This window comes from Notolabrus celidotus, chromosome 13 (assembly GCF_009762535.1).
Source record: "Notolabrus celidotus isolate fNotCel1 chromosome 13, fNotCel1.pri, whole genome shotgun sequence".
NCBI classification, from domain to species: domain Eukaryota; kingdom Metazoa; phylum Chordata; class Actinopteri; order Labriformes; family Labridae; genus Notolabrus; species Notolabrus celidotus.
The window spans coordinates 100,979-124,742 of NC_048284.1; the positions used below are offsets into that span (position 1 = coordinate 100,979).

Genomic DNA, 23,764 nt, shown 5'->3' on the forward strand with positions numbered 1-23,764 from the left:
AAAGTGAAGTAAAGCAGGACTTATTCCACCATCTCTCTGCTGACCGCTGCAGTGAGTAGTAAAAAGACACAATTAGCAGCCAGCAGGCAGACTGCTGTCGGCACATTATCATTTGGTTTTTGTCATTCAGTTTTCATGTTTGATTATCTCCTCCACCAACAAACTTTAAGTGGACCACCCAGCCGGGCTCCAATTATAACCCCACAACACTCCGGTCTTCTTCCCCGATGCCTCAAAAGAGAGAATCCCAAGTGGACACCTGTCAATCTCCTTAATTAACAATGATCTGAAAGTGTATAGACCTCCAGTCTGCGCCTCACAAAAGCCAACAAAGGATTACGCTTTAAATCCTTAAAACATGCGGCGTCCACTGTATTAACGCCGGGATTACAACCACGCTAAACAACTAAACGTCTCTCTCCGCCCTCTTTTCAATTAGTTCAGCGACTATTTGACTCAGCTCCGGTCCAGCCGGCTCAGGACCGGCAGACGCAGGACAGTAACTTTTCTGTGCGCCGGACAAAGACGACAGACGGACTCACAGAACTCCATCAGCTCTACCACTCCACCAAGATTAAAACCTGAGAAGAAGGCGAGCGCAGGGAAGAGTATTTCTTGATTTATATCAAAGAATCACAGGGACTTGAGTTTATTTGAATATTTTCTTAACTGCTGATTGTTCCATACTCACTTCAAGTACATATACAAAGTAAATTCAAAGTCTTAAAGGAGTTGAATCGCAGCCGAAGAAGAATTCAGAGTGAAATAAGCAAAACTTTGAATTAAACTCAACTTTAATTAAATTAAAGGTGCTTAAAGATCAGCATTCAAATCATATGGAGTAAAAAAGAACCAATAAATCACAAAAATGTGCAATGCATTAACTATGTTCCACTCACACGCTGCTGCTTCTTCAGCACAGCTATTCACATGATAAAGCTCAAGCCTCGCTCTGTTTAATTACTCCGTCCTTGGATTCATTCATGCAGGGGAGAGAAATTTATAGAATTATAGGACGATATCAGACACATGATTGTGAATCCACTGAAAGGCGAGTATCAGGAATATTGAGATCTTGTCAGGTGCTGTAATACCTTCCTCTAAAGGTTTGTGTTTAAGTGTCTGGTTCACCATTACAGACCTGATCCCTGAGGCTGCACACTTTCTAAAGATGTTCGAGCGCTCGCAGGGAGTACAAGTGAAAGGAGGAGCGACGATCTCCTGGACTGTTCTGAAATTTTAAGACATAAGACGACTGAAAAGACATTTTTTCGAGTCCTTTTTTTGGCAGTGGAGGAAATTTTTGTCAGAATACAGAGAGTAGAAATTGTTTCCTCCAAGGCCACGTGTGTTTGGTGGCTCCTTGTTGCTGAAGTCGCCTCACGGTTGGTGTCAGCAGCTATTGTGTGCAGTTGTTATTCTCAAGTGGGCGGTGGAGTTTGGAGGCTTATCAGCCGCTGTGACCGCTGGTGGAATCTGTTACTTTGCTGCCCCGGTTAAAATTTGGTGTCACTGAGTGTCAAGACAATAATGGCGACCAGCAGAGACTCCCCGGCTGGTTATTAAACACAGGCCGGTCCGGCTGCGGCGCACAAAGACCCGCAGCACGGTTCAGAGGCGGCGTGTTGACACATCACCGCAGGAGGTAGCAGTGTCGTCAAAGGGGGAAGTTAACTTTGGTTTCAACCCTCTTCAGAGCGCATCACACAGCCCAATCAAACAGGACCCCCCCCCTCCCTGGAGGCTTTTATCAGAGGGGGCCACTGTGTCCAGCCGAGCCACTCCACAGTCTCATTACCAGGTCTCCCACAACGCTAATCAGCGACCAACCCCCCCCCCCACAAAAGCCCGGAGCAAAGCCTGCAGTGATTACTGGCCGAGCAGAGGATTGGCTCAGAGAGAGAGCGCTGTCTGGACAAAGGCGAGCTCCGGCCTCCTGCTGCAGGATCAGGCCCACTCGTCTGGATAATCACATTCCTCGGGACGGATATGTCATCGCTGCCCAACGTCCAGTTTATCCATGTTTAAGAGGAATCAGAGGAATCAGACATTCAGAGGGATTTTTAACTAGTTTTATCACCCAGCTCTCTGATACCTCTCTTCAACCAGCATGAACCGGGTTGTATTTCTGGGCTGGTTGAACTTGTGAACAAAGCGGCACCCATTCGCCCGCTCGAGCCCGTGGAAGAGGCACGCCATGACGTCAGATTTACGTGACCGCTTTTCCCAGCAGCGCTAGCGTGAACTTTCCCTCACAGCAACAACAACGATGGAGAACAACGGCAGCTCGTCTCCTCGGCCGACCGCTGCTTTGCCTTTGAATCCATTAGTCTCTTTGATTTGTTCTCTGCAGGACGATGGAGGAAACACGTTTGGTTTGTGTTTTTGATCACGGCAACCCCGCCCCTCGAACAGCAAAGAGTTGGAGCCGCTCTGGAGCCGGTTCACTTGCAGTCGAAACATGAAAACCAGTTCTCAATCGTGCGCCGGCTCCGAACCGGCCCTGAAACTGCCTCGGTCAAAAAGGGGTAACACTGATCTTCCGGTTGCTGCTTGATCCTGATTGGTCGAAACCCCTTGACGACGGTTATTAACTTTCACTAACAAGGTCAACACCAGAGGCAAACTGATCACATGTCACGTCAGATCAATCCATTTAAATCAATAAAATCATCTTTAATCAATGTTTAACAATGTGTTTGTATTTTAAGTATCCACCGTTCATCCACTGAAAACTTTTAAAATTGTATTTTTTAATTGTTTGTTATTGAAAATATGTTTGTTTTAATGTTGTAAGGTGACCTTAAGTGTCAAGAAAGGCGCCTATAAATAAAATGCATTGTTATTATTACGTTAGTGGTGAGCAGGTAGTTATGGGAAATAGAATCACGACAGGGTGAGACAAGACCCTGACCCTGTCAGCTGCACACAAAGTCTGCACATTGCAATGTATTTAATTGAGCCACCTTATGCTACAGCTACTCCTGTTTACGGTCAACATCCCTTTCTCCAAATCAGGACTAAGATGTGATACAGGTCCATGTAGGTTTTGGGAGGAGTAACTCAAATGTAATGTGATTTATTTGCAGTTATAGTGTGTTTATCAAATAGTCTTAATTAGTAGTAAAAGCAGGATGCACTGAGTTCTGGGCATGAAAGTGTTAAAAAGACTATCCAGAGCCAGGAAAACCTCCATGAGTCTGTGCCTATCATCCCTCAGGGACAAAATTGACGGTTTGGACCTTTAAACAGACAATCATCAGAAGAAGTTTGATTTAAAAACCCTGCATCAACTTGGTACTCCATATAGTCAACCTGATCTGATAAAAATCACCCAGAAGCAGACCTAGAATTAAAGACGAGCCGTGCTACACATCCAGAAATCTTCCTATCAGGACAAGTAACAATCCCCCCCGATGATGATGAAAAAGAACAGAGGCAGTGGGATAAAAAAAGACCGTTCTGGAGCGCTAATTGCCAAGTTTAACATTAAGAACGAGCGGCAGAGGCCAGGGGAGGTGCTGCTGCGATCCGGAGGAGCCAAAAACCCCCATTTGCATCAAGTGCCACCAGAATAGCAGCGACTCCCCCGCACGCCATCAGTGGGCAGATGAGATTATTCATCTACTTGCAAATTGGCACATCAAAGTCAAACTGGAGGAGAGCTGGCAGAGGACCGCGGGGCCGAGGCCGGGGCGGGCGCGCGGCGTGATTAGGAGCCGGGGAAGAGATTCAGCCTCCATATGTGACGAGCCCTTCAGCGAACTCGCACATGATGAACAAAACGCAGAGATTTAATTATTTGTTTCTGACGGAGCGACGGCGTGACAGCTGCTTATAGGAAATGTACCGTCCTCTGAGAGGGAAATGAAATCTATACGTCTGTCTGTATGAAGAACAAACTGCTGTCACGTCAAGATGCAGGATCTGAGCTCTGGCTCAAGGACTCGGGCAGGAGAGAGAGGATACTGTGCTCGTGTAGAACAGTAGTTTGGTGGAACGGGTGTTGCTCTTATTGAATCTTTTGTGCTGCAGACGCCATTGTTGATAAAACTCGTACAGGAGGAAGTTACTTATTTACATGATTAAATTATAATGATGTAAAAAATGTGTCACTTTATTTGAGTTTCCATGCAGTGGAAGTTTATAGTGAAAATGTGGGAGGACTCTGTTGAACACTGGAAAGCAGTGAAATGTTAAAATACAGTTTGAGGTTTGGAGTTTTCAGTCGGTTTTCTCTGTCCAAGCTGAACAATCACTGATCTTTTCATGAGAGGTAGACCAATTTGAAGAAGAGGCAACTGAGAACCAAAGAACAGTTTCTGGAAGAATTAAATGGGACTGCTGTGACGAGTAGGGTCGTAATAATAGAGAACTTTATAATGCATTGTTAAACACAAGGCTGCAGCTCTGAGTCCCACAATCCACCAAATCTAATCCTTCATGCACAACCTTGGAAACACAAGTTTGCAAAAGTCCACTTAGAGTTTTACAAAACTTTCCACTACTTCCAGCTTTAGTTCAAATTCAACCAGCATGTGTTTAATGCAGTGACTTCTACTACAGAGTCATGTCTGTTTTTAATGCAGTGACTTCCACTACAGAGTCATGTCTGTGTTTAATGCAGTGACTTCCACTACAGAGTCATGTCTGTGTTTAATGCAGTGACTTCCACTACAGAGTCATGTCTGTATTTAATGCAGTGACTTCCACTACAGAGTCATGTCTGTGTTTAATGCAGTGACTTCCACTACAGAGTCATGTCTGTGTTTAATGCAGTGACTTCCACTACAGAGTCATGTCTGTGTTTAATGCAGTGACTTCCACTACAGAGTCATGTCTGTGTTTAATGCAGTGACTTCCACTACAGAGTCATGTCTGTGTTTAATGCAGTGACTTCCACTACAGAGTCATGTCTGTGTTTAATGCAGTGACTTCCACTACAGAGTCATGTCTGTGTTTAATGCAGTGACTTCCACTACAGAGTCATGTCTGTGTTTAATGCAGTGACTTCCACTACAGAGTCATGTCTGTTTAATGCAGTGACTTCCACTACAGAGTCATGTCTGTGTTTAATGCAGTGACTTCCACTACAGAGTCATGTCTGTGTTTAATGCAGTGACTTCCACTACAGAGTCATGTCTGTGTTTAATGCAGTGACTTCCACTACAGAGTCATGTCTGTTTTTAATGCAGTGACTTCCACTACAGAGTCATGTCTGTTTTTAATGCAGTGACTTCCACTACAGAGTCATGTCTGTGTTTAATGCAGTGACTTCCACTACAGAGTCATGTCTGTTTTTAATGCAGTGACTTCCACTACAGAGTCATGTCTGTTTATAATGCAGTGACTTCCACTACAGAGTCATGTCTGTTTTTAATGCAGTGACTTCTACTACAGAGTCATGTCTGTTTTTAATGCAGTGACATCCACTACAGAGTCATGTCTGTGTTTAATGCAGTGACTTCCACTACAGAGTCATGTCTGTGTTTAATGCAGTGACTTCCAGTACAGAGTCATGTCTGTGTTTAATGCAGTGACTTCCACTACAGAGTCATGTCTGTGTTTAATGCAGTGACTTCCACTACAGAGTCATGTCTGTGTTTAATGCAGTGGCTTCCACTACAGAGTCATGTCTGTTTTTAATGCAGTGACTTCCACTACAGAGTCATGTCTGTGTTTAATGCAGTGACTTCCACTACAGAGTCATGTCTGTTTTTAATGCAGTGACTTCCACTACAGAGTCCTGTCTGTGTTTAATGCAGTGACTTCCACTACAGAGTCATGTCTGTGTTTAATGCAGTGGCTTCCACTACAGAGTCATGTCTGTGTTTAATGCAGTGACTTCCACTACAGAGTCATGTCTGTGTTTAATGCAGTGACTTCCACTACAGAGTCATGTCTGTTTTTAATGCAGTGACTTCCACTACAGAGTCATGTCTGTGTTTAATGCAGTGACTTCCACTACTGAGTCATGTCTGTGTTTAATGCAGTGACTTCCACTACAGAGCCATGTCTGTGTTTAATGCAGTGACTTCCACTACAGAGTCATGTCTGTTTTTAATGCAGTGACTTCCACTACAGAGTCATGTCTGTGTTTAATGCAGTGACTTCCACTATAGAGTCATGTCTGTGTTTATCCTCAGAGTAGAGCTTCATTAAAACAGACTCTCCTCTGTATCCTAGGTAACGGAGGTGTTTGTGTGGGCGTGTCTTACGTTGGAAAGGCTGGTGTCCTCCTTGTTGTCGGTAGCTTCCTTGATGGTAGTTGCCTGGTGGTGGGGCGCTGCTGTACTGTCCTCCATGTTGGTTTCTGTTCATACTGTGACTGCAGGAAGAGAAGAAGTCGTATTCACAACATTGCATCCTTTGAGCATCAGACCACCTCAGGTTAAACAGAAATGATCTTAACTGGAGATTTAAGATGTTGATAATTGATGACAAATTAAAAATGCAAGCATGTTTTCTTTTCAGGGACCTCCATGAAGTGTGATTCTGTCTTCATACTTAAGACTCAGTCCCTGTCAACACTGAAGAGTGAATTATTTGAAATCAAAGAAACAAAAAGATCCATTTGGTTATTGTTTTTTTTCCCAGCAGCCTCTGAGCACCTGCCTGTTTGGCCCCATCAAAGCACATAACTGCCTGAATTACTGAATTAACGTCGTAGTTTAGTCTGAAAAAGAAAAAAAAAATTGGACTACACTGTGTTTCCTCAAATCCGTGCATAATTAATTCCCAAACACGCCACTGTCGGACCGAGCCAGATGTTCAATTATTCACATTTCCTTAATGATAATATCAATGTGTGGAGGAGGCAGCTTAGATCATAATCAAGCATGGCTGGTTAATGGGGACCGTTAGGAGGGGAGAAACAAACATTTAAACACATTTTACATTTTAAAATACTGTAATCCTCTCTGAGATCTGAGCTCTGAGTCACTGCAGAATCAGCAGGCTTTGTTTCACACGTCTGACTGTAAAACCATATCATCAGACGTTTATGAAGCAGGTGTGTTTGTTAATTAAAAACTACATTAAGATGTTTAAGTCTGTGCATTTTATAAGAGTGATATCTTTTGACATAATTCAAATGTGCATGAAAAAGGAGCTCTCTTAAATCTGGATGTTTGTCAGTGCTGAAGAGGTTTATCCCTGCACAGACTTGTTAACCTAAAGCCGCCGTCTGCATTTGAATGATATGGAAATGTAAAGCCAACAATCCTTTATGTTTTCATGCTCCTCAATCTGCAGCTAACTTTCTAATAACAGGCTGGAACGACAGAACACCAATCCCCTGTTTGTGTCAACCACTGACTGTATATAAATATGGATGACGCGCCTCCAACTTCTCCCATTGTGAAAGAATGAAGCCAAAATACACCTGCAAAGAGTAGTTCTGACCGCCGCAGCTGAAGACATGACATCATGCTGCTCCCAATGACCGAATCTCAGATTAAATTAACAATAACACTTCATCAATCAATCTTTATTAGCATCGCGCCAAATCACAACAAACATTATCTCAAGACGCTTTTACAAACAGAGCAGGTCTAGACTGATCTATGTCAAATTATGAACAGAGAACCAACACCAAGACAGGATCAGACTCAGTCTGACCCCACCTTAATCCACCATGAGCATTGCACATCGCAGTAATAACAGTAACAGGCAGAAACCTCCAGCAGAACCAGACTCATGTTAGACAGTCATCATGTCTCGACCGAGTTGGGTCTTGAAAGAGGGATAAAGGGGAGTAAGAGAGAGAGGTGATAGATACTTTAAAGCTCCCTCGGGTTGGTACAGATCCTTTAAATTAGACACTCATGGTTACACCCTAAAGAACTTAGAAACACCTCTACACAATCGTGCAGGATTTTGTTTGTTAGCCGCTGAAGTTGCTCTTCTTCCTGCCTGCTGTGTGTCTCTGCTCGGCCCTCCATCACAACCATAACACTGCTAATTGTCCTCAGTCAAATGTCGGCCAACGTTTTTTAAGTCCCTCAAAATTTGGGTGTTAACGTCCATTTCAGACGGACTGTAGGCGAAGGAAAGATGCGCAGAATAGAGTCCAAGATAAATGTCCCTGTTACCCCTTTTCGACCGAGGCAGTTCCACAACTGATGGTTTTGCAGGGATACTAAAGAGTGGAGGTCTTCCCTTCAAAAAAAATCACTATAAAAGGTCTAAAACTAATAAAACATTCTCCTCCAGCTTTTGTGAGGGGGACTGAATATGAATAAAGCTTACCCCAGAGCACGGAAACCAGACTGGCCCAGGTGAGCCTGCTGCCTGTTGGGGTTGAAGCCCAGCTGAGGTCTCCATGAATCCCTGTTCCCCCTCTCCCAGTCCTCTGGCTTCAGGACCTTATTGGGCATCCTGAAAAAATTATTGAATAAAAACACAACACAGAAAAAATGAACAGAACTGCAATGAGACAGAAAACATAACAGCTAACCTCAGATCTGTTGTTTTAGAAACAGTTGATACTTTTTAGTTCAATTTAATATCTAAATAAATTATTTTGATTACTGGGGCACAAGTGTGGTCATTTTTTTTACATTATTAAAACATTGAGGGCCAAATCTGGATTTACCCACTGCTGCCGGTTACAGATAGACTGAGAGGAAGTGGAAAACTGTCCAAATCAGAATCTGACATTCTTTTTGGAAATCCTGGACTCTGTGTCCTCCGCTCTAAAGAGGAGAGGGACCACCCGGCTTGTTATCAGCTCACAGGTTAAAGCCAGCGTCCCTGATGGTATGGGGATCATGAGAGTCCATGAAATGGGTAGCTTCCACATCTGTGAAGGCTCCATTAATGCTGAACAATATCTACAGGTTTAGGAGCAACACATGCTGCCATCCAGACCATGAGGTCTTCAGGAAGACCTTACATGTTTCAGCAAAACCACATTCTGCATGGCCCTGTAGTAGAAGAGTCCAGGTGCTGAACTGGCCTGCCTGCAGTCCTGACTCGTCCCCCAATATGACAAGGGAGACCCTGAACTGTTGAGCAGGTGAAATCCTCTATCAGGCAAGACTGGGACAACATGTCACTTTAAAGTCCAGAACCTGGTCTCCTGGGTTCACCTAGTTTACAGAGTGTTGTTAAAGAAGTTAAATATAGGCGTTGGATGATTTACAAACCATCACATTCTGTTGTTCTGAACATTTTACTCAGTGTATCAGCTCTTTTTGGAATCTGGGTTGTAAATCAAACGATTTACTCTACCCATCGATGACGGATCATAACGGGGACTGGAGGAACCAAGAGGTTTGAAACGGAGCGCCTCAGACGGGATCAGAGGGTCAGAAAGTATTGAGAGACGGACTAACATCGTTTGTTTTGATTTCTTCATGAGGTTGGTTAACAATTAGAAGATATTCAATTACATTCCAAGGCTTTAATAATCACAAGTGCAAAATGAAAGAATTTACCAGTCGTAAAGAAGAGCATAAAATGTAATCAAAGCATTTCTCAGATAAATAAAGAAGGAGAGAAAAAAGCCTCACTTGGCTCCAGAAAGAAGGACCGCCTTGAACACAAAGTCATCTGCATACTGCGGATCCTTGAACTTCACTCTGGAAAGCAAAAGAAAAATCACTTTCAATTAACGGACAAAGCCAGTTTCATTAGCTCATGTTATTTATTAAAAGAGACATTTCTAAAAAGGAAATCTCTCCTCTTCAGCAGTGAGATTCTGAGTTTGTGATGTTCCATGTGGAGGATTATTCTGTGATTAAGTGCCGTCATTTTCTTCTCAACCTGCCTGGTTCTACTTCACCCTGTCATTTTCTACAGGAATGTCTTTTCACCCTGGCAGAATGGCTGCACACTCATATTATTGTAATGACAGGTGGGTGTACAGATACACACCGCTCCACTCTCTGCCATGTGACTGAGGACATTCGTCCGTGGAGCTGTGCTGAAAAAGTCTGGATGGAAGGATATCAGTGAATCACTGCGTCTGACGGAATAAAGAGAAAAGAGGTCTGAGATCTTTTTATATAAGCTATTCATGAGTGTATGTTAACACGCGCTGCTGTGTGAGCCCAGCACTGGGATTCTACCTACAAATGAAGGTTTGATGTGGTTCTTTTTCAGAGTTTAATAAAGCTTGTGCCTTAAATTGCAGGTTTTGTTCACACAGGCTACAAAAATGTCCATTACACCTGACATGTAATCAGTTTCCCCACACAGACGATACCAGGGAGGGCTGCCCCACTAAATTTGCACACACCAAGTATATTTACCGACCATTTTACTTTCTTTTTATCCATTTAAGATCGCAAATTCATCATACGATCAATAATTTAGACTATCTCTTGTTGCTCTCTGGCTCCTCGTGTCTAATGGCTTGCAGAGCAAATCTCCTTTTGAAGGGCTACGTAGTCCCAAACAATCACCCTTTTCTGCACCCCAGCAAGGATCTGGACACCTTAACCCTCAAGCAGGAACACACAAAACGTGCAGGCATGGCTAAGAGGAGAGTTGGGATTGAACTAGAGACTCAGGAGTGGTTCCGGAGGTTCAGGTGTGGCTTGATATTAAGACGTCTGTGTGTGGAGGTTCTTGATGCTCTGACAACAGCCTCAGTCCGATCCTTGTACAGCTCTCAAAAGGTCTTGACTCAACACTCAGCACCTTTCTCTTCTGTGCTCATCGTACCTAAAGTCTCTAAAAGTAGTATGGGAGGTAGAGCCTTCAGTTATCAGGCCCCTCTCCTTTGGAATCATCTACCAGTCAGGGTCCGGGAGGCAGACACCCTCTCTACTTTTAAGAGTAGGCTTCAAACTTTCCTTTTTGATAAAGCTTATAGTTAGAGCTGGATCAGGCTTGGACCAGGTCTTAGTTATGCTGCTATAGGCTTAGACTGACACACAGGGATCCTGTCTTTCCCTCTCTCTCCTCTCTCTGCCTGTCTCTCACTTTAACTCTTCCTGTCCCATTAAAGTTACTAACCATAGACCTTTCTGGAGTCCCTGAGCTCCCTTGTCTCGTAGGTTCCTCTGGATCTCTGCTGCTGTGGACGTGGTCCAGACTCCAGCTGCTACAACTACTACTATCCGTCTCCCCACTATCATCTCTCTCTCTCTCTTCATCTCCCTCTATCCCTCTCTCCAACACGGTCTCAGCAGATGTGTGTCTAACATGAGTCTGGTCCTGCTGGAGGTTTCTGCCTGTTAAAGGAAGTTTGTCCTTGCCACTGTAACTTGCTAAATGCTGCATCAGACTGAGTCCTGTCTGGAAGAGGGGACTGGATCTGATCCGGTCTTGATGTTGGGTCTTTGTTAATAATAGAACATACAGTACGGTCTAGACCTGCTCTGTTTGGAGAGAGTCTGAGGAGAACATTTGTTGGGATTTGGTGCTTTATAAATAAAGATTGATAAGTCAGACATCCTGTGAGTGTTTCTGGCGGATGTTTCTTACCCGATGGAGTTGTTCTGTGCAATGTCTCGTAGCATTGGGATCGGTGACGTCACCGCCCTGAGGAGTAAACGTCACAAAGAGTCAGAATAAAGAAGCAGCTTAGAGTCGACACACTGAGCCGGCTCTCCTTCGGCGGGCTGCTGGAGTGTTGAGAGTTAGAAAGCACAGCAACACGGGACAGAATGTACAAAAGAGAGTAAGAGCGCGCGTCTCCTTACTTATCTGGTAGAATAGGGTCGCCATCAAGATTTAGTGTACCCTGGATTCCATGGCACAGCTCTGCAGGGATCTCAGTGCCCTGAAAGAGAGGGGAGGTGGAGTTTGCATTAAAGACTTAAAAGTGGTTTTAATCAGAAAGGGGAACATGCAGCATATTAGAGTCTTTAGACATTTAAGGTAACCAGTATTATGCAGATAATCTCATGCATCCTTTGTTTTTATCAGCCCTGTCTGCTTAAAAGGATCCACGTTTATTCTTTAGACTACTTCCTCCCTTTTCATCCTCTTTATTGTGTTCTGAGCATAAACACTTTGTGGTAAAAACCTCTCTCTCCGTTCACTGTTCTGCATCTCTCTCTGAAAGTTTGAGCCAAATCTGATCAGACTTGTTGATGTTTGCAGAATTAAATACTCAAGTTTTGATGCAAATTGCCGTTCAACCAGCTTATTAAGAAGTATTCACCCAGTGAATAAAACTATGATTTCTCTGGCTTTAAAATGCATAATCAACCAGACTGAATCAGACGACACCTGCACCGCGACACCAACACATCTGCAGCGGAGTGACGCAGCAGAAAATGCAGATCTTTAGTTTAATGTGACATTTTGATGCAGAGAACCACAGAAGAAGACTATCATTACAGACACGTGTTGACAAAGCAGCTGACTGTGAGCAGAGGGGAGGGTCTCAGCTGCATGATGCATCACACCATGGTTTAGATATCGTACAGAATAACTTGCAGTGAAACTTTAAGACGCTGGAGGTTAAAAGTAAAGACCGTATTTCTATCACCGTCTCTAAAGGAGAGAGTTTGAGTCTGTTACCTCAAGAGATTCTGTGCGGTACAGTTCGTGGATGAAGTCGAAGAGCGGGTGAGTCTTCCCAAGGAACAAAATGTCGCTTCCCAGACTGTTTCTTTTCACTGCAACGACAACAAAAATACAACAGCCATGATTACAGGACGGATTTGAGTGTTAACTCTAAAGGACTGGACAGTAGAGGAGAGGAAGAAGGGGTGATGATGGCTGATAAATGTGAGAAACAAACACAAGAAGAAAAGTCAGGAGGAGGAGGAAGATTCCTGCTGACACTGAGGACAATAAATATCTAAACTATACATCATCAGGAGGTCGGACAAATTTAAAAAATGAATCCACAGTGAAAATATTCCTCACCTTCTTCAGGTGAGAGGTCGCCGTAGACTTCAGCCAGAGCCGCTCTCAGCCGACGTTCATCCACGAAAGGCAACAAGGCAACGCCTGCAAAGATATGAACAGGTAAAGAACGTGGCAAACAGAAACCAGAACACCTCATTTCACCATCGTCTAGAGATGGTGAACTACGTTTTTAGAAGTGCATCCTTGGAAGTCTTGTGACGGAGCACAAACAAAGTCAAAGAGAGGATTAATCACATAAAATAGTCCCTCGTAAAGTATCAAAGGATGTCTATGAACTCAAGTTACTGTGAGGAGACGTCCTGCTGACAGGAGAGACTCACCCTGCCAGGCGTATTTCTTGCCGTTGAGATCGATGGCAAAGTCATCGGGGTAGAAGTCGATGATGGAGGACTCCTGAATCAAAAAGAGGAAGACAGTCATTTCAGGTCGCCTCTGGAATGCGTTCTTTTTCTACACATTTCTTTAGGTGCATTTGGACCAAGAGTCCCGGAGTCTTTTAGCCCCCTGAACTACTTTCCCCTGAACTAAAAGGTTCCTGGTCCCCCATTGTTGTCTGCGTTTGGACCGCGGGCTGAAGTCCCGGGTAGATTGTGTAAATCAGGCCAGTGACGTATGGAGGAAAAAAAGTAAATGCACTACACCACCAGACCAGTAGAGGGCAGTAACACAAAGAGGAATGCCATTCATCACAGATGACACCATAGAAGCAGACGGACGGGCAGGTATCATTATGAGCAACACAACAGTTAGCCTGTTAGCATGAAGAGACTCAGCTGGTCTGTTTTAGATGGTGCTATATTTCATCACAGATGGAAAATAAAATGACTGAATGATTTTTGGAAAAATTTGAAAAAAAAAAAAAAAAAATTGATTTTTTTTTTTGAAAAAATAAATTTGACAAAGCACATTTTTGAAAATCAAATGTAACAAAAAAAATTTGAAAAAAAATTTGGAAAAAATGAAATTGAAAAAAAAAAAATGAAAAAAAAAAATTTTGACAAAAAAAAAAAAAATTGACAAAAGAAATTTTGACAAAAAAGTTGACCCGGAGCCTGTTTTAGATGGTGCTATATTTCATCACAGATGGATTCACTGAATCAACACGTGAGAGGAGATAAGCGCGAGTAGCAAAGACGTTTCAACACGGCTTTAAAATCCTTTTGAACTCAAAAAGCTGTGATCGCAGAGATCGGCCGGTGTTTTGGTTTAAACGGCGACCCTGTTAACTGTGTTTCAACAGCTGTGTAAACTCCACAAACACTGACACATTCAGCTGAAGGTCTACAGTTTACAGGGTCACTTTAAAAACCGGAACACCGGGAGGAGAGACGCATTCACGGTGGGCTGAGAGAAGACTACTGTTACAAGCTGCTAAATCAAGAGAATCACAGCTTCTTCTTTTGAAAAGTACACACACATACAAAAAAGATAGAACAAATAAAAACTAATGAAAGAAAGAGAAATCAAGAGAATCACAGATGGAAAAAACAATGACTGGGAATGGTTTTAGGAGAAATTTGACAAAAAAAATTTGACAAAAAAAATTTGAAAAAAAAATTTTGCCAAAAGAAAATTTGAAAAAAAAAATTGACCGAAAATTTTTTTTGAAAACAAATTTTTTGAAAAAAAAAAAAGTTGAATTTTTTTTTTTTTAATTAAAATTTTAAGAAACAAATTTTTTGAAAAAAAAAAAGTTGAATTTTTTTTTTTTTTTAATTAAAATTTTAAGAAACAAATTTTTTGAAAAAAAAAAAGTTGAATTTTTTTTTTTTGAAAATTTTTAATTTTAAGTAAAAAAATGAAAAAAAAAAATTTTTGAAATTGAAATTTCTGAAACTGAAATTATTTTTTTGGCAAAAACTAAATGAAAAAAAAAATTGGCAAAAAAGTTGACCCGGAGAATCACAGCTTCTTCTTTTGAAAAGTACACACACATACAACAAAGATAGAACAAATAAAAACTAATGAAAGAAAGAGAAATCAAGAGAATCACAGATGTGTGTGATGTTATTGTGGACGGAGGGAGGAATACAAACACTGAGGTTAATCTACCAATCAGACACTTTCAGCATTGCAGGCCCCGCCCCCTGAAAGTCCCTGGGCTTTTTGAAAAGTACTACCCCCCTAGCAGGGGCTTTTTAGGGGGGAGATTATCTACCCCTGAACTAAATTTAGACCCTGGGTCCACCGGTCCAAACGCATGTAAAGTTGAAACTTAATGTAAAGGGATAACCTGCGTCTCTCTCTGAACTTACCGGACTGCTCATGAGGGTCCTCCAGGTTTCAGGCAGGAAGTTCCCGCTGGCTGCAGGAAACACTCCCATCAGCTGCTCCAGTGGGTTGAACTGCACACACAAACACACACACCACATTTACACACTCTGCATCTTATGTATACAACTCACAGGAAGAGCTTACAGAGTTTTAAAGACTGAAGCATCTGTAGAAATCTGAACATATCACTATCATTGATTTAGAGGCAGAGAAACATATTCAACAAGCTTTCCTTACAAACAGCTTCACTCTTTGTGTTTTAAAGCTCTCAATGATGAAGCTGCAAAAGAAGAAGGAGAAATAGATAAATCTCCAGTTTGCTCTTACTGGTTTGGTGTCCTTCTCAAAATCGGTGAACATCTCTTTGATGTCTTTGAAGTCGGAGGCGAACGGAGCATAGTGGAAGGGGAAGTACCACTTCCAGGAGGCACAGCCCTGCAGAACAACGGGAGATATTAATACGACTTTACATGATGGACACACACGGGACAGATGCTGCTCAGGGTCACACTCAGTTTATTATTTAACTATGAAGGAGAGAGTTTCTCCTCTTTGGTCTGAACACACCTCACACTGTCAAACTTTGCATCTCTGGAAGGTTTGTGCACATTCCTGCAGCTCTACAGCTTTTTGGATTTTATGATGCAGAAGTCTGACAGTGTCTCCTGAGGCTATGTTCAGGAGTCGACTCGCATATAAACCCCCCTCAGACGGTTTGTTTTAGAGACTTTCACATCCTTCAGACTGTTAACCTGCATCCTCACAGCTGCTCCGGTGATCATCCTTAATTTTTCCTGCTGGTTAAATATTTCTATTTCATACTTTCCTTTATTTTTCATATGAGCCATGAGAGCAGGTCAAATTCCCTGAAATGTGAAAAATTCCTCAACATAAAATCTGACCCTGAAACAGACGACAGCTCTGAGTTTTCACATTTTAAAGCTTGAAAAATAATCTCATATTTTCGGCGTTGTTCCTATTTGTTTCAAATGTTTAATGTGCTTTGTATTTATTTTATTTGATCTACTGTCTCGACTTCTGTGCAGACTTTTTTTCCCTAATTGCATTCTAAATTAAACTTATTTCACTTTATATTTCTGTTTCCTTTCCCAACAGGTTAAATCCTCCGTTCTGCATAAACACATCAGCAGCAGATGATCATGTTTCTTCTGAGCTGTCTGCTGATTCTGATTTGTTGCTCTTCCTTTGTTATAATCGTATTTTCATGTGTCACTTCTCAATTAATTTCCTGCTGAGCAAGCGAAAGGGATTCCTAAAAGACTACGAGGGAAATGAAAATAAAATAAAAGCTTTTCTTTGCCCTTTTTCTGCAGAAGTTCCTCTGCAGAGCGAAGCTTAAAATCCAATCTGAGCAGACTAACAGAGCTGAGCTGACATTTAAAAAGCTTCACATGCCTCCATCCTGCTCGGACAGAGCGTGTTTCAAACCCGGCCGACAAAACTGGCTTATTATTTCTCTTTGCATTCCTGAGTTTTTGAATTTCACGACGCAGTTTCTAGAGGGAAGGACGGGAGTCTGAAAAGTGGAACATCTGAGGACAAAATATGCTTTAACACCTGCCGAGCCGGAGTTTTAAACCGAACCGCCAAATCAAAGTTTTTTTTCTGTCTTCTTTTCCTCCTCTCTTTAAACTCTTGTTTTTTTAAAAGCTAAATAAATAAATAAAGCAAAATGTGCTCCAGCACTCTGAAAGTTTGGACCGCTCCCTGAGGTCTGAAGCATCTGGGCACAGAATATTCTCCAACACCTGCTGAGAGGCTCTCACATCTCCAGAATAATTCGCTTCCTGAGCGCTGCGTTTCTGAAATGTTTGTGCAGAAGTAAAGAAAATGAGAGATGGGAGGAAAAAAAAAAAATCTAATCCTGCAGATCCAGCGTTCAGACCACTTATCCTTCCTGAACAAACACGTCTAACACCAAAGAACGACCTTCACTTCCCACAATCCACCTCTGAGAAAACAAGGCCCTCTGATAAATCCTCACATCTCCGCCAGTCTCACCACTCTATTATTAAAGATGGTCATTCAAATGATAATACGGGACTTTACCATGATAAAAGCCAGAGGAGGCTCCCATCTCCACATTCAAATAATCGCACAAATCGTTTATGTTAATGCGCCGGGATGCTTCGCCTCCACGAGGCGTTCATGTGTGACTGCGGCCGCCGGGGTCAAAGACCGGGACGACGGAAAATTCAATTCACAACAAGCGACACAGTTTCTGTTTCCTCTCCTCTCTTATTCATCTGGATCAAAAATACTGAGGACACATTTAGTGCTGCAACAAAACCAAACATTTGTTATATCTTGATTTTTATTTTATGGTTTATTTATTAGTGACGGATACACTTTGATAAACTGAAGACAGCAAACGGATTCAACACATCCAGAGTTAATAAGCTGATGTTCATTTTGAACACCGTCTTAAGCAGCTTCTTAGAGAACAGATTACATTATTAAGTTAAAATAAAAAAGGTAAACTCTACAGTAAGATAGAATTAAAACATTTTTTTAGCAGCGACAGCTTCAGAAAAATAAACACGAGCAGCTGAATTAAGAGACATTTTTCTAACGCATCAAATTTAGTAAATATATATCCTAAATCTTAATTAAAACTAGAGACAGAACGATATTTATTTTCAGGAGCGATTATTAGTAGTCAAGGAGGCTGATAACCAATATTTGGAGCAGATATTCATTCTCAGTAAAAGGGGAAATATTGAATAATACAAACTCCAACACTTAACTTCATTTAATGCCTTTAAGCATGTTTACTAAACAGCTTTTCAGATTTGCAACATGTTAAAGGTTTTTTTTTTAATCTCAGACATCTTTGTTTTAACATTCTAACACAAAGTGCAGGGAGCTCCCAGGATCAGCAGCATGTCTTAGAAAGTTAAATCAAAACTTAAACTAATAAATATCTCTCTAAAGTTTTCTACAGTAAATTAAGTTTTCAAAATGTCAATATAACTGAAATGTTAATCTTTCACTTCTCTTTGTTTTAAAGGGATATTTCAGATTTAAGTGGGGTTGTTTGAGTTTTAAATCACTCGTGCTCAGCTCCTCCTCTGTGATGAGAAACTGCAGGAGAAATGGAACACAAGCTAGGCTACGGTTTCTGCAGACGGTGTCATTTCTGCCACGTGATTTAGTGAATTTTGAGCCAAAATAACCCAGTTTTAAATCGATCTCTTATCAGCCGTCAGATTTTTAAAAAAAGGCCGATGTCGGTATGAGTCAAAATACCGAATATCGGCGCTGATAATCGATCTATCCCTAATTAAAACTCACTGTTCCTTTATTTGAAACACTTAGAGACAAGTTTTATTTATTCTAATCAAACTTTTATCAAGAAAGATGGAAACAAATAAAAATTAATATATAAAACCTGAGAGATTATTTATCTGTGCACAAAACTACTTCACAAATAACATATTTAGTCTCTGCTTTGATGGATGCTGCGTATGGATGAGAGAGAGAGAGAGAGAGATGAAGAGCTGTGCAGACAGGTCGGCCTACGAGCGTCTGAAACATCTCACTGTATTTGTTTATTTCATTATTTGTTTGTTTGTTTTCACCTTTATGTTTTCTCTTTAGTTCTATCTAACGCTCGTCTCGTCGTACGTTAACATTTTGTCTCAACGTTGAACGTTTCACACGAGGAGGGCCACTCGACTCAACGAGCCCTGATGGGGTTCTTTGCTCCTCCTGCACGTTTCATGTCTCTGAAGCTGGAGGTCAGACTCTGATGAATTTACCTCTCAGGTCTGTTTCTCTCTGCTTCTTATTGTAGAGGAATAAACGCTTGCTTTTGTTTTTTTTGTTTGTGCAAAAATAAGAAAAAAAAACTTTTAAAAATCTCACGCTTCTTTTTTAACTACTCTTTGAGAAAGACATTTTTATTTTGCTCAAGACATTTTGTTTTTAAAGGTTTTTAATCAAACTGATAATCATCAATATTCCAGTTTGTTTGAAACATAAATAAATAAATTGTCCTCTGTGCAGATGATGCATTCAGGTGCAAATTCATATTCAGATAAAAATGCTGCAGAATGACACAATGGAAATTCAGCTGAGCTGCTCCTAAAATGATGTCCACTTCTTTTAAACTTAGGAAGGACCGACTGAATATTTAAACGAGATGTTATGCATGAGAAGGAGGCGTGCAAACATCCTCCAAACAGGCCAGAAAGTTAAATTAACGTCTACCTTCAGAACGGAAACTTTACAAACTTTAGGAGAAGATATATTTTGAATGTTTCCAATATTTGCAAAACAGAAACACAATGTTTGCATTTTGGAAAATAATTACTTGATCATTTTATCTACATTGCAAACATCTTTCTTGTGCATGAGGGGAAAACAAGGACCGCCTTCGTTAAAAGACTTCAGTCTGTTCTAAGAAACTGAACACTCTGTCAAACTTATAAAAACATCTTTAATTTGTTTTCATTTCTTCAGCTTGTCTTTAAAACTTGAGTTTAATTGTGAAGAAGAAACAAATCCCTGAGAAACAGAGCGGTGACTATCAGCGCTCTTATTTCTTAAAGGAGGATAATGTGTTGAAATAAAACAGATAATAAAAGATCTGACAGTCAGGTGAGATTTTTTCTCTGTGTTCTGGATAAACCCAGCTCCACGTCTCTCGGTCGCTCGGCGAGGTGTGCGTGATCATAACTCTGCAGCAGCGGCGGCGGCGCACAGAAGCGTGAATGTGTGGCAGCGGAGAGCAGACACGTCCCTCGGTCCGCCGAGGGCCCGTTAATGAATTCATGCAGAACAGCCCCCTGAGACGGGCTTTGGATTGGCGAGCGTGCGGAGTCAACACAGAGCGCGCATACACACGGCTCACCACAAATCCCCCCCGGCTCTCCTGAAGAGGGCCCACAGCTGATTATTTCATTTCAAGATAAAGATCAATATTTTACCACAATAAAATGATTTAGTGTTTAATCACAGCGCAAACAAAGAGAGGAGATACCGGGGACGGCAGCGGGGAGGTTTGTTTGACTGAGACACTCGACAGAGAGGACTTCTTGACTCCTCACAATAAAAACCTGTGGCTCTGTTTGAGAGACGCTTCTTTACACAGAGAGGTTTCATCAGAGGTGAGCCTTTAACTGTTTCTACAAACCTGCAGCTTGTTTTTTAGATCCCTGAATATAGATCCCTCCTCATCACGAGCTGAACATCCAGCAGATATTAATTTTAACTCCAGGGAAGGTCAAACAGACGTAGATTTTATCATTTATGAAGCACACATTGTAGAAACTTTCACTGCAGCTGAGAAAACAAACATATTCACATGATAACGCCGTGAAGACGACGCACATGAACACAGATTTTCGAACAGGACTAAAAACGCTGGAGTATGCATGCCAGGCCAGTAGGTGGCGGTATAACTTTATGAATCACCACTGAAGGAAACAACGCACCTGCACACTAAGGTGTTCTTCAACAGACAAACAAGAAGACTTTATCAAACACACAATCAAAAATCCACTCTGTGATTTCAGCGTTACCTGGTAGTAGTAGCGCAGCACCCAGCAGAGACCCTCCACGTACGACTTCACCACCTTCTTCCTGAAGTCGTCGTCCGACACGTCCACGTCGAACTTGGTCTTGAAGTATCTCTGCTTCCAGCCCTCCTCCCACAACCTGCAGGAAACACAGACGTGGTTATAGTTTAGGTATATAACCATTTAAAGGATGCAACTCATTCACAGGCATGAGACACTGCAACACCGTCTGATACCGATCCTCTGCTGATAAAACCGTGCGTCCCTGTTTCAGCTCTCTCCGGTTCAAACCGTCTGCCTGCCGCAGCTTTAACACTTTCTCCTCCATGACTTGTTTCATTTGTGACCTTGAACATGAATGTATTCAGCGTCTGAAGGTCAGAGTCAGTCTGTGTTTATTGTTCAGATGTTTGTAAATGCACCTAAAGGAAACATTAGCTTATTAAAATCAGTGTTTTGGAGGATGCTGCTCGTGTTAATCTATAGACTGATGAAAAAAAACAATCTGTATTAACTTCCAGTCTGTCGCCGGAATACTTTAATGGCTTTGACTTCTGGGTAGATTTGGGGCGGCGATGCCGTTCTGCACACATAATCAAGTCCGTCCAGCATCTGTGTGGTGGATCCTCGGAGCGGCCCGCGGGGAGCGCCGGCTCCTGAGAGGAAAGCCTCCATGAATACCAATTTAGCCCTGTGGATTTAGCAGCTCTGACAAGTGCGTCACAGAGGAATTTACTCGAATATTCCTGCTTTCCATATTAATCACGTGCAGAGGGAGGTGGGAGCTCCTCAGCACAGAGGGTAGAGTGAGTGTGTGTGTGTGTGTACCTGTGTGTGTGTTAGGGAGGTGTCAGAGAGTGAAACAGCTTGTGCTGCAGCTCCGAGGCATTAATGAGTTTCTGCTTGTGTTTGTTAACACTTTGCTCACTGACTGCAGGTCCTTTATTAATCTATATGCACACCTCATCTGAACTGATAAGGGAACCAATAAAGAACTGGATCTATAAGCTAAATCATGAATGGCTTCAGTATCAATAAAATCATCTCTCCTCAGAGTCAATGAGTTCTGTTTTACAGATGTGCACAGGTATCTGCAGGGAACCGTCTACTAGGGAATAGGTACAGACCAAATTCCGTCGGTACTACCGAGTACCGATTCACAAAATCAAACGGTACCATGTTTCTGTCCCTGAACGCATCCTTGTGACTGTGAGGGAGTGGAAGCATAAGCGATTCTCCATACTTCTACCTGCAGCTGACGGGTGCAAGCACTCACCGCGAGGCAGAGCTGCAGGAGGATTAAGTTGAGACGGACTCTCTCGCTCTGACTACCTCCCCCGTTTATAACCTTTATATAACAAACCCCATATTTACTTTTTATTTATTGCTTAATCCAGGGGTGTCCAAACTTTTTTCAAAGAGGGTCACATTTGATGTTGTCAGAATACCTCAGGGCCAGTGGCTCCTACTGAGACTTAGGAATCATAAAAGTTGTATATGAAATATTTATTTAATAACAATCATTTTAAATTTTGTCTCAATAAATCATTAACTAGGTAGTCCTCAGTTCTCCACAAGCCATGTACACATGAGCAAACTTTATCTTCTTCTGGAGGAAAATGTTTTTCATGAGGGTCGGTCAATGTGAGAAAAAATATTGTGTCATTATTTTCCTATGGCAGGATCACGATCTAGATTTCATCACACTTCTTTTTCATGTTGTTTTTAAGACTTTTCTGACCAGCAGACAACATTTTAAGAACAAAATAATTATTTTCCTGAGTTCTGAACATTTTTTATGCACCAAATTTTGCCTTTTCTGCACAATTTCATAATTTGATCTTGTCTTGAGTCCTCTTTTGTGTCTTCTGAAATTTTAGTGTTCATCAAGAACATTTTCACATCATGATAAAAACATGAAATTGAAAACTTGTCAACTTTAAGAGTCCTTGTGATTCTTCTTTATTGCCATCTTGCAGAACTCCCAGAGCTTTGGTTTTAGACAGGTAGTCTATATGTAGCTTTTTGAGACGTTTCTGGATTGACTTTAGTTTTGTTTGTAGAAAGAACCTGTGATTAATTTCTTTGCTATAAATAACACAATTTAAGATGGAAGCTTGGGGCCATAAATGAATGGACCTTGGGCCGCAAATGGCCCCCGGGCCGTACTTTGGACACCTCTGGCTTAATCTGTCATTACAAACCATAATCACACCATGTCAACCTCTCACTACTGAATCATTCTTAATACTGCCTGTAATTACTGCTATTTAATCTAAATTCCATTTGTAACATTGTATATATCTAAATTGTATTCTAGCTTTATTCATCTATTTTTATTTTGTACTTATTTTATTTTACTTATTGAATCTTCTTCTTGATTGTACTTATGTCTGTGTTGCTGTAACAACTGAATTTCCCCCCGGGGGATCAATAAAGTAATATCTTAACTTAAGCAATTAGACGCCACGAGCACGTGTCAGCTAATATATCTGATCACCTATATAATCCTGTTTCTGTTCATTTCATGTTAAATTAAATATCTTTTTAGATTTTATTATTAAACAAATTAACTAGGGATGCACCGATCCAATCCTGGTATCGGATATCTGCTAGATCGGACTCAAAAAGCTAGATCGGATATCGGTGACAAAGGGCCGATATATAGTGCCGATCCATATGTCAGATCTATTCATCTCAGTTCTATGCTTTTCTGTGTTTACAACAGCCATGTGCGTCTCCAGCCGGTCTGTGGAGCATGATGGAGGATAACTACAGAGGCGCTGCAGTTGAGCTGCAGGTCACGCTTCTTTTGCAAGTATCAAATATAATGGGAGCCCAAAGGAGCAAGTTTATGTCAGCTGTAGCCGACTGCAAAGAAGCAAGAAACCTTCATTTAATGGATTCAAAGTGTGAAAAAAGGAGGACAGGTTATTGGATTTAATTGTTCTGGATTCTTGAAATAAAAATTCTAGATTTAAACTGCTAGTGCATATTTATAATCTCTTCAGTAATCATACTGTCAGTTTAAAAATGTTCATTTTATTTTGGATTACAAAGTCAGAAAAGCCTGAAGTTACCAAAACATGATTCTATCCTCACATTAAGGAATA

At 41.5% G+C, this 23,764-nt stretch overlaps 1 protein-coding gene across 6 annotated transcripts in view; it reads right to left on the minus strand.

Moving 5' to 3' along the window:
* The window catches only part of xrn2 (5'-3' exoribonuclease 2), a 47,611-nt gene that overhangs the window by 10,761 nt on the left and 13,086 nt on the right, over positions 1 to 23,764 (minus strand). For all 6 annotated transcript variants that reach the window (XM_034699238.1, XM_034699237.1, XM_034699236.1 and 3 more), the window contains 11 exons: positions 20,655 to 20,790; positions 15,436 to 15,543; positions 15,090 to 15,179; positions 13,155 to 13,227; positions 12,832 to 12,915; positions 12,481 to 12,578; positions 11,655 to 11,734; positions 11,437 to 11,493; positions 9,516 to 9,584; positions 8,251 to 8,379; positions 6,219 to 6,328 (listed from right to left, as the gene is read on the minus strand). In XM_034699238.1, the coding sequence (XP_034555129.1) occupies positions 6,219 to 6,328; positions 8,251 to 8,379; positions 9,516 to 9,584; positions 11,437 to 11,493; positions 11,655 to 11,734; positions 12,481 to 12,578; positions 12,832 to 12,915; positions 13,155 to 13,227; positions 15,090 to 15,179; positions 15,436 to 15,543; positions 20,655 to 20,790 (1,034 nt within the window). The remainder of the gene's footprint in view (positions 1 to 6,218; positions 6,329 to 8,250; positions 8,380 to 9,515; positions 9,585 to 11,436; positions 11,494 to 11,654; positions 11,735 to 12,480; positions 12,579 to 12,831; positions 12,916 to 13,154; positions 13,228 to 15,089; positions 15,180 to 15,435; positions 15,544 to 20,654; positions 20,791 to 23,764) is intronic.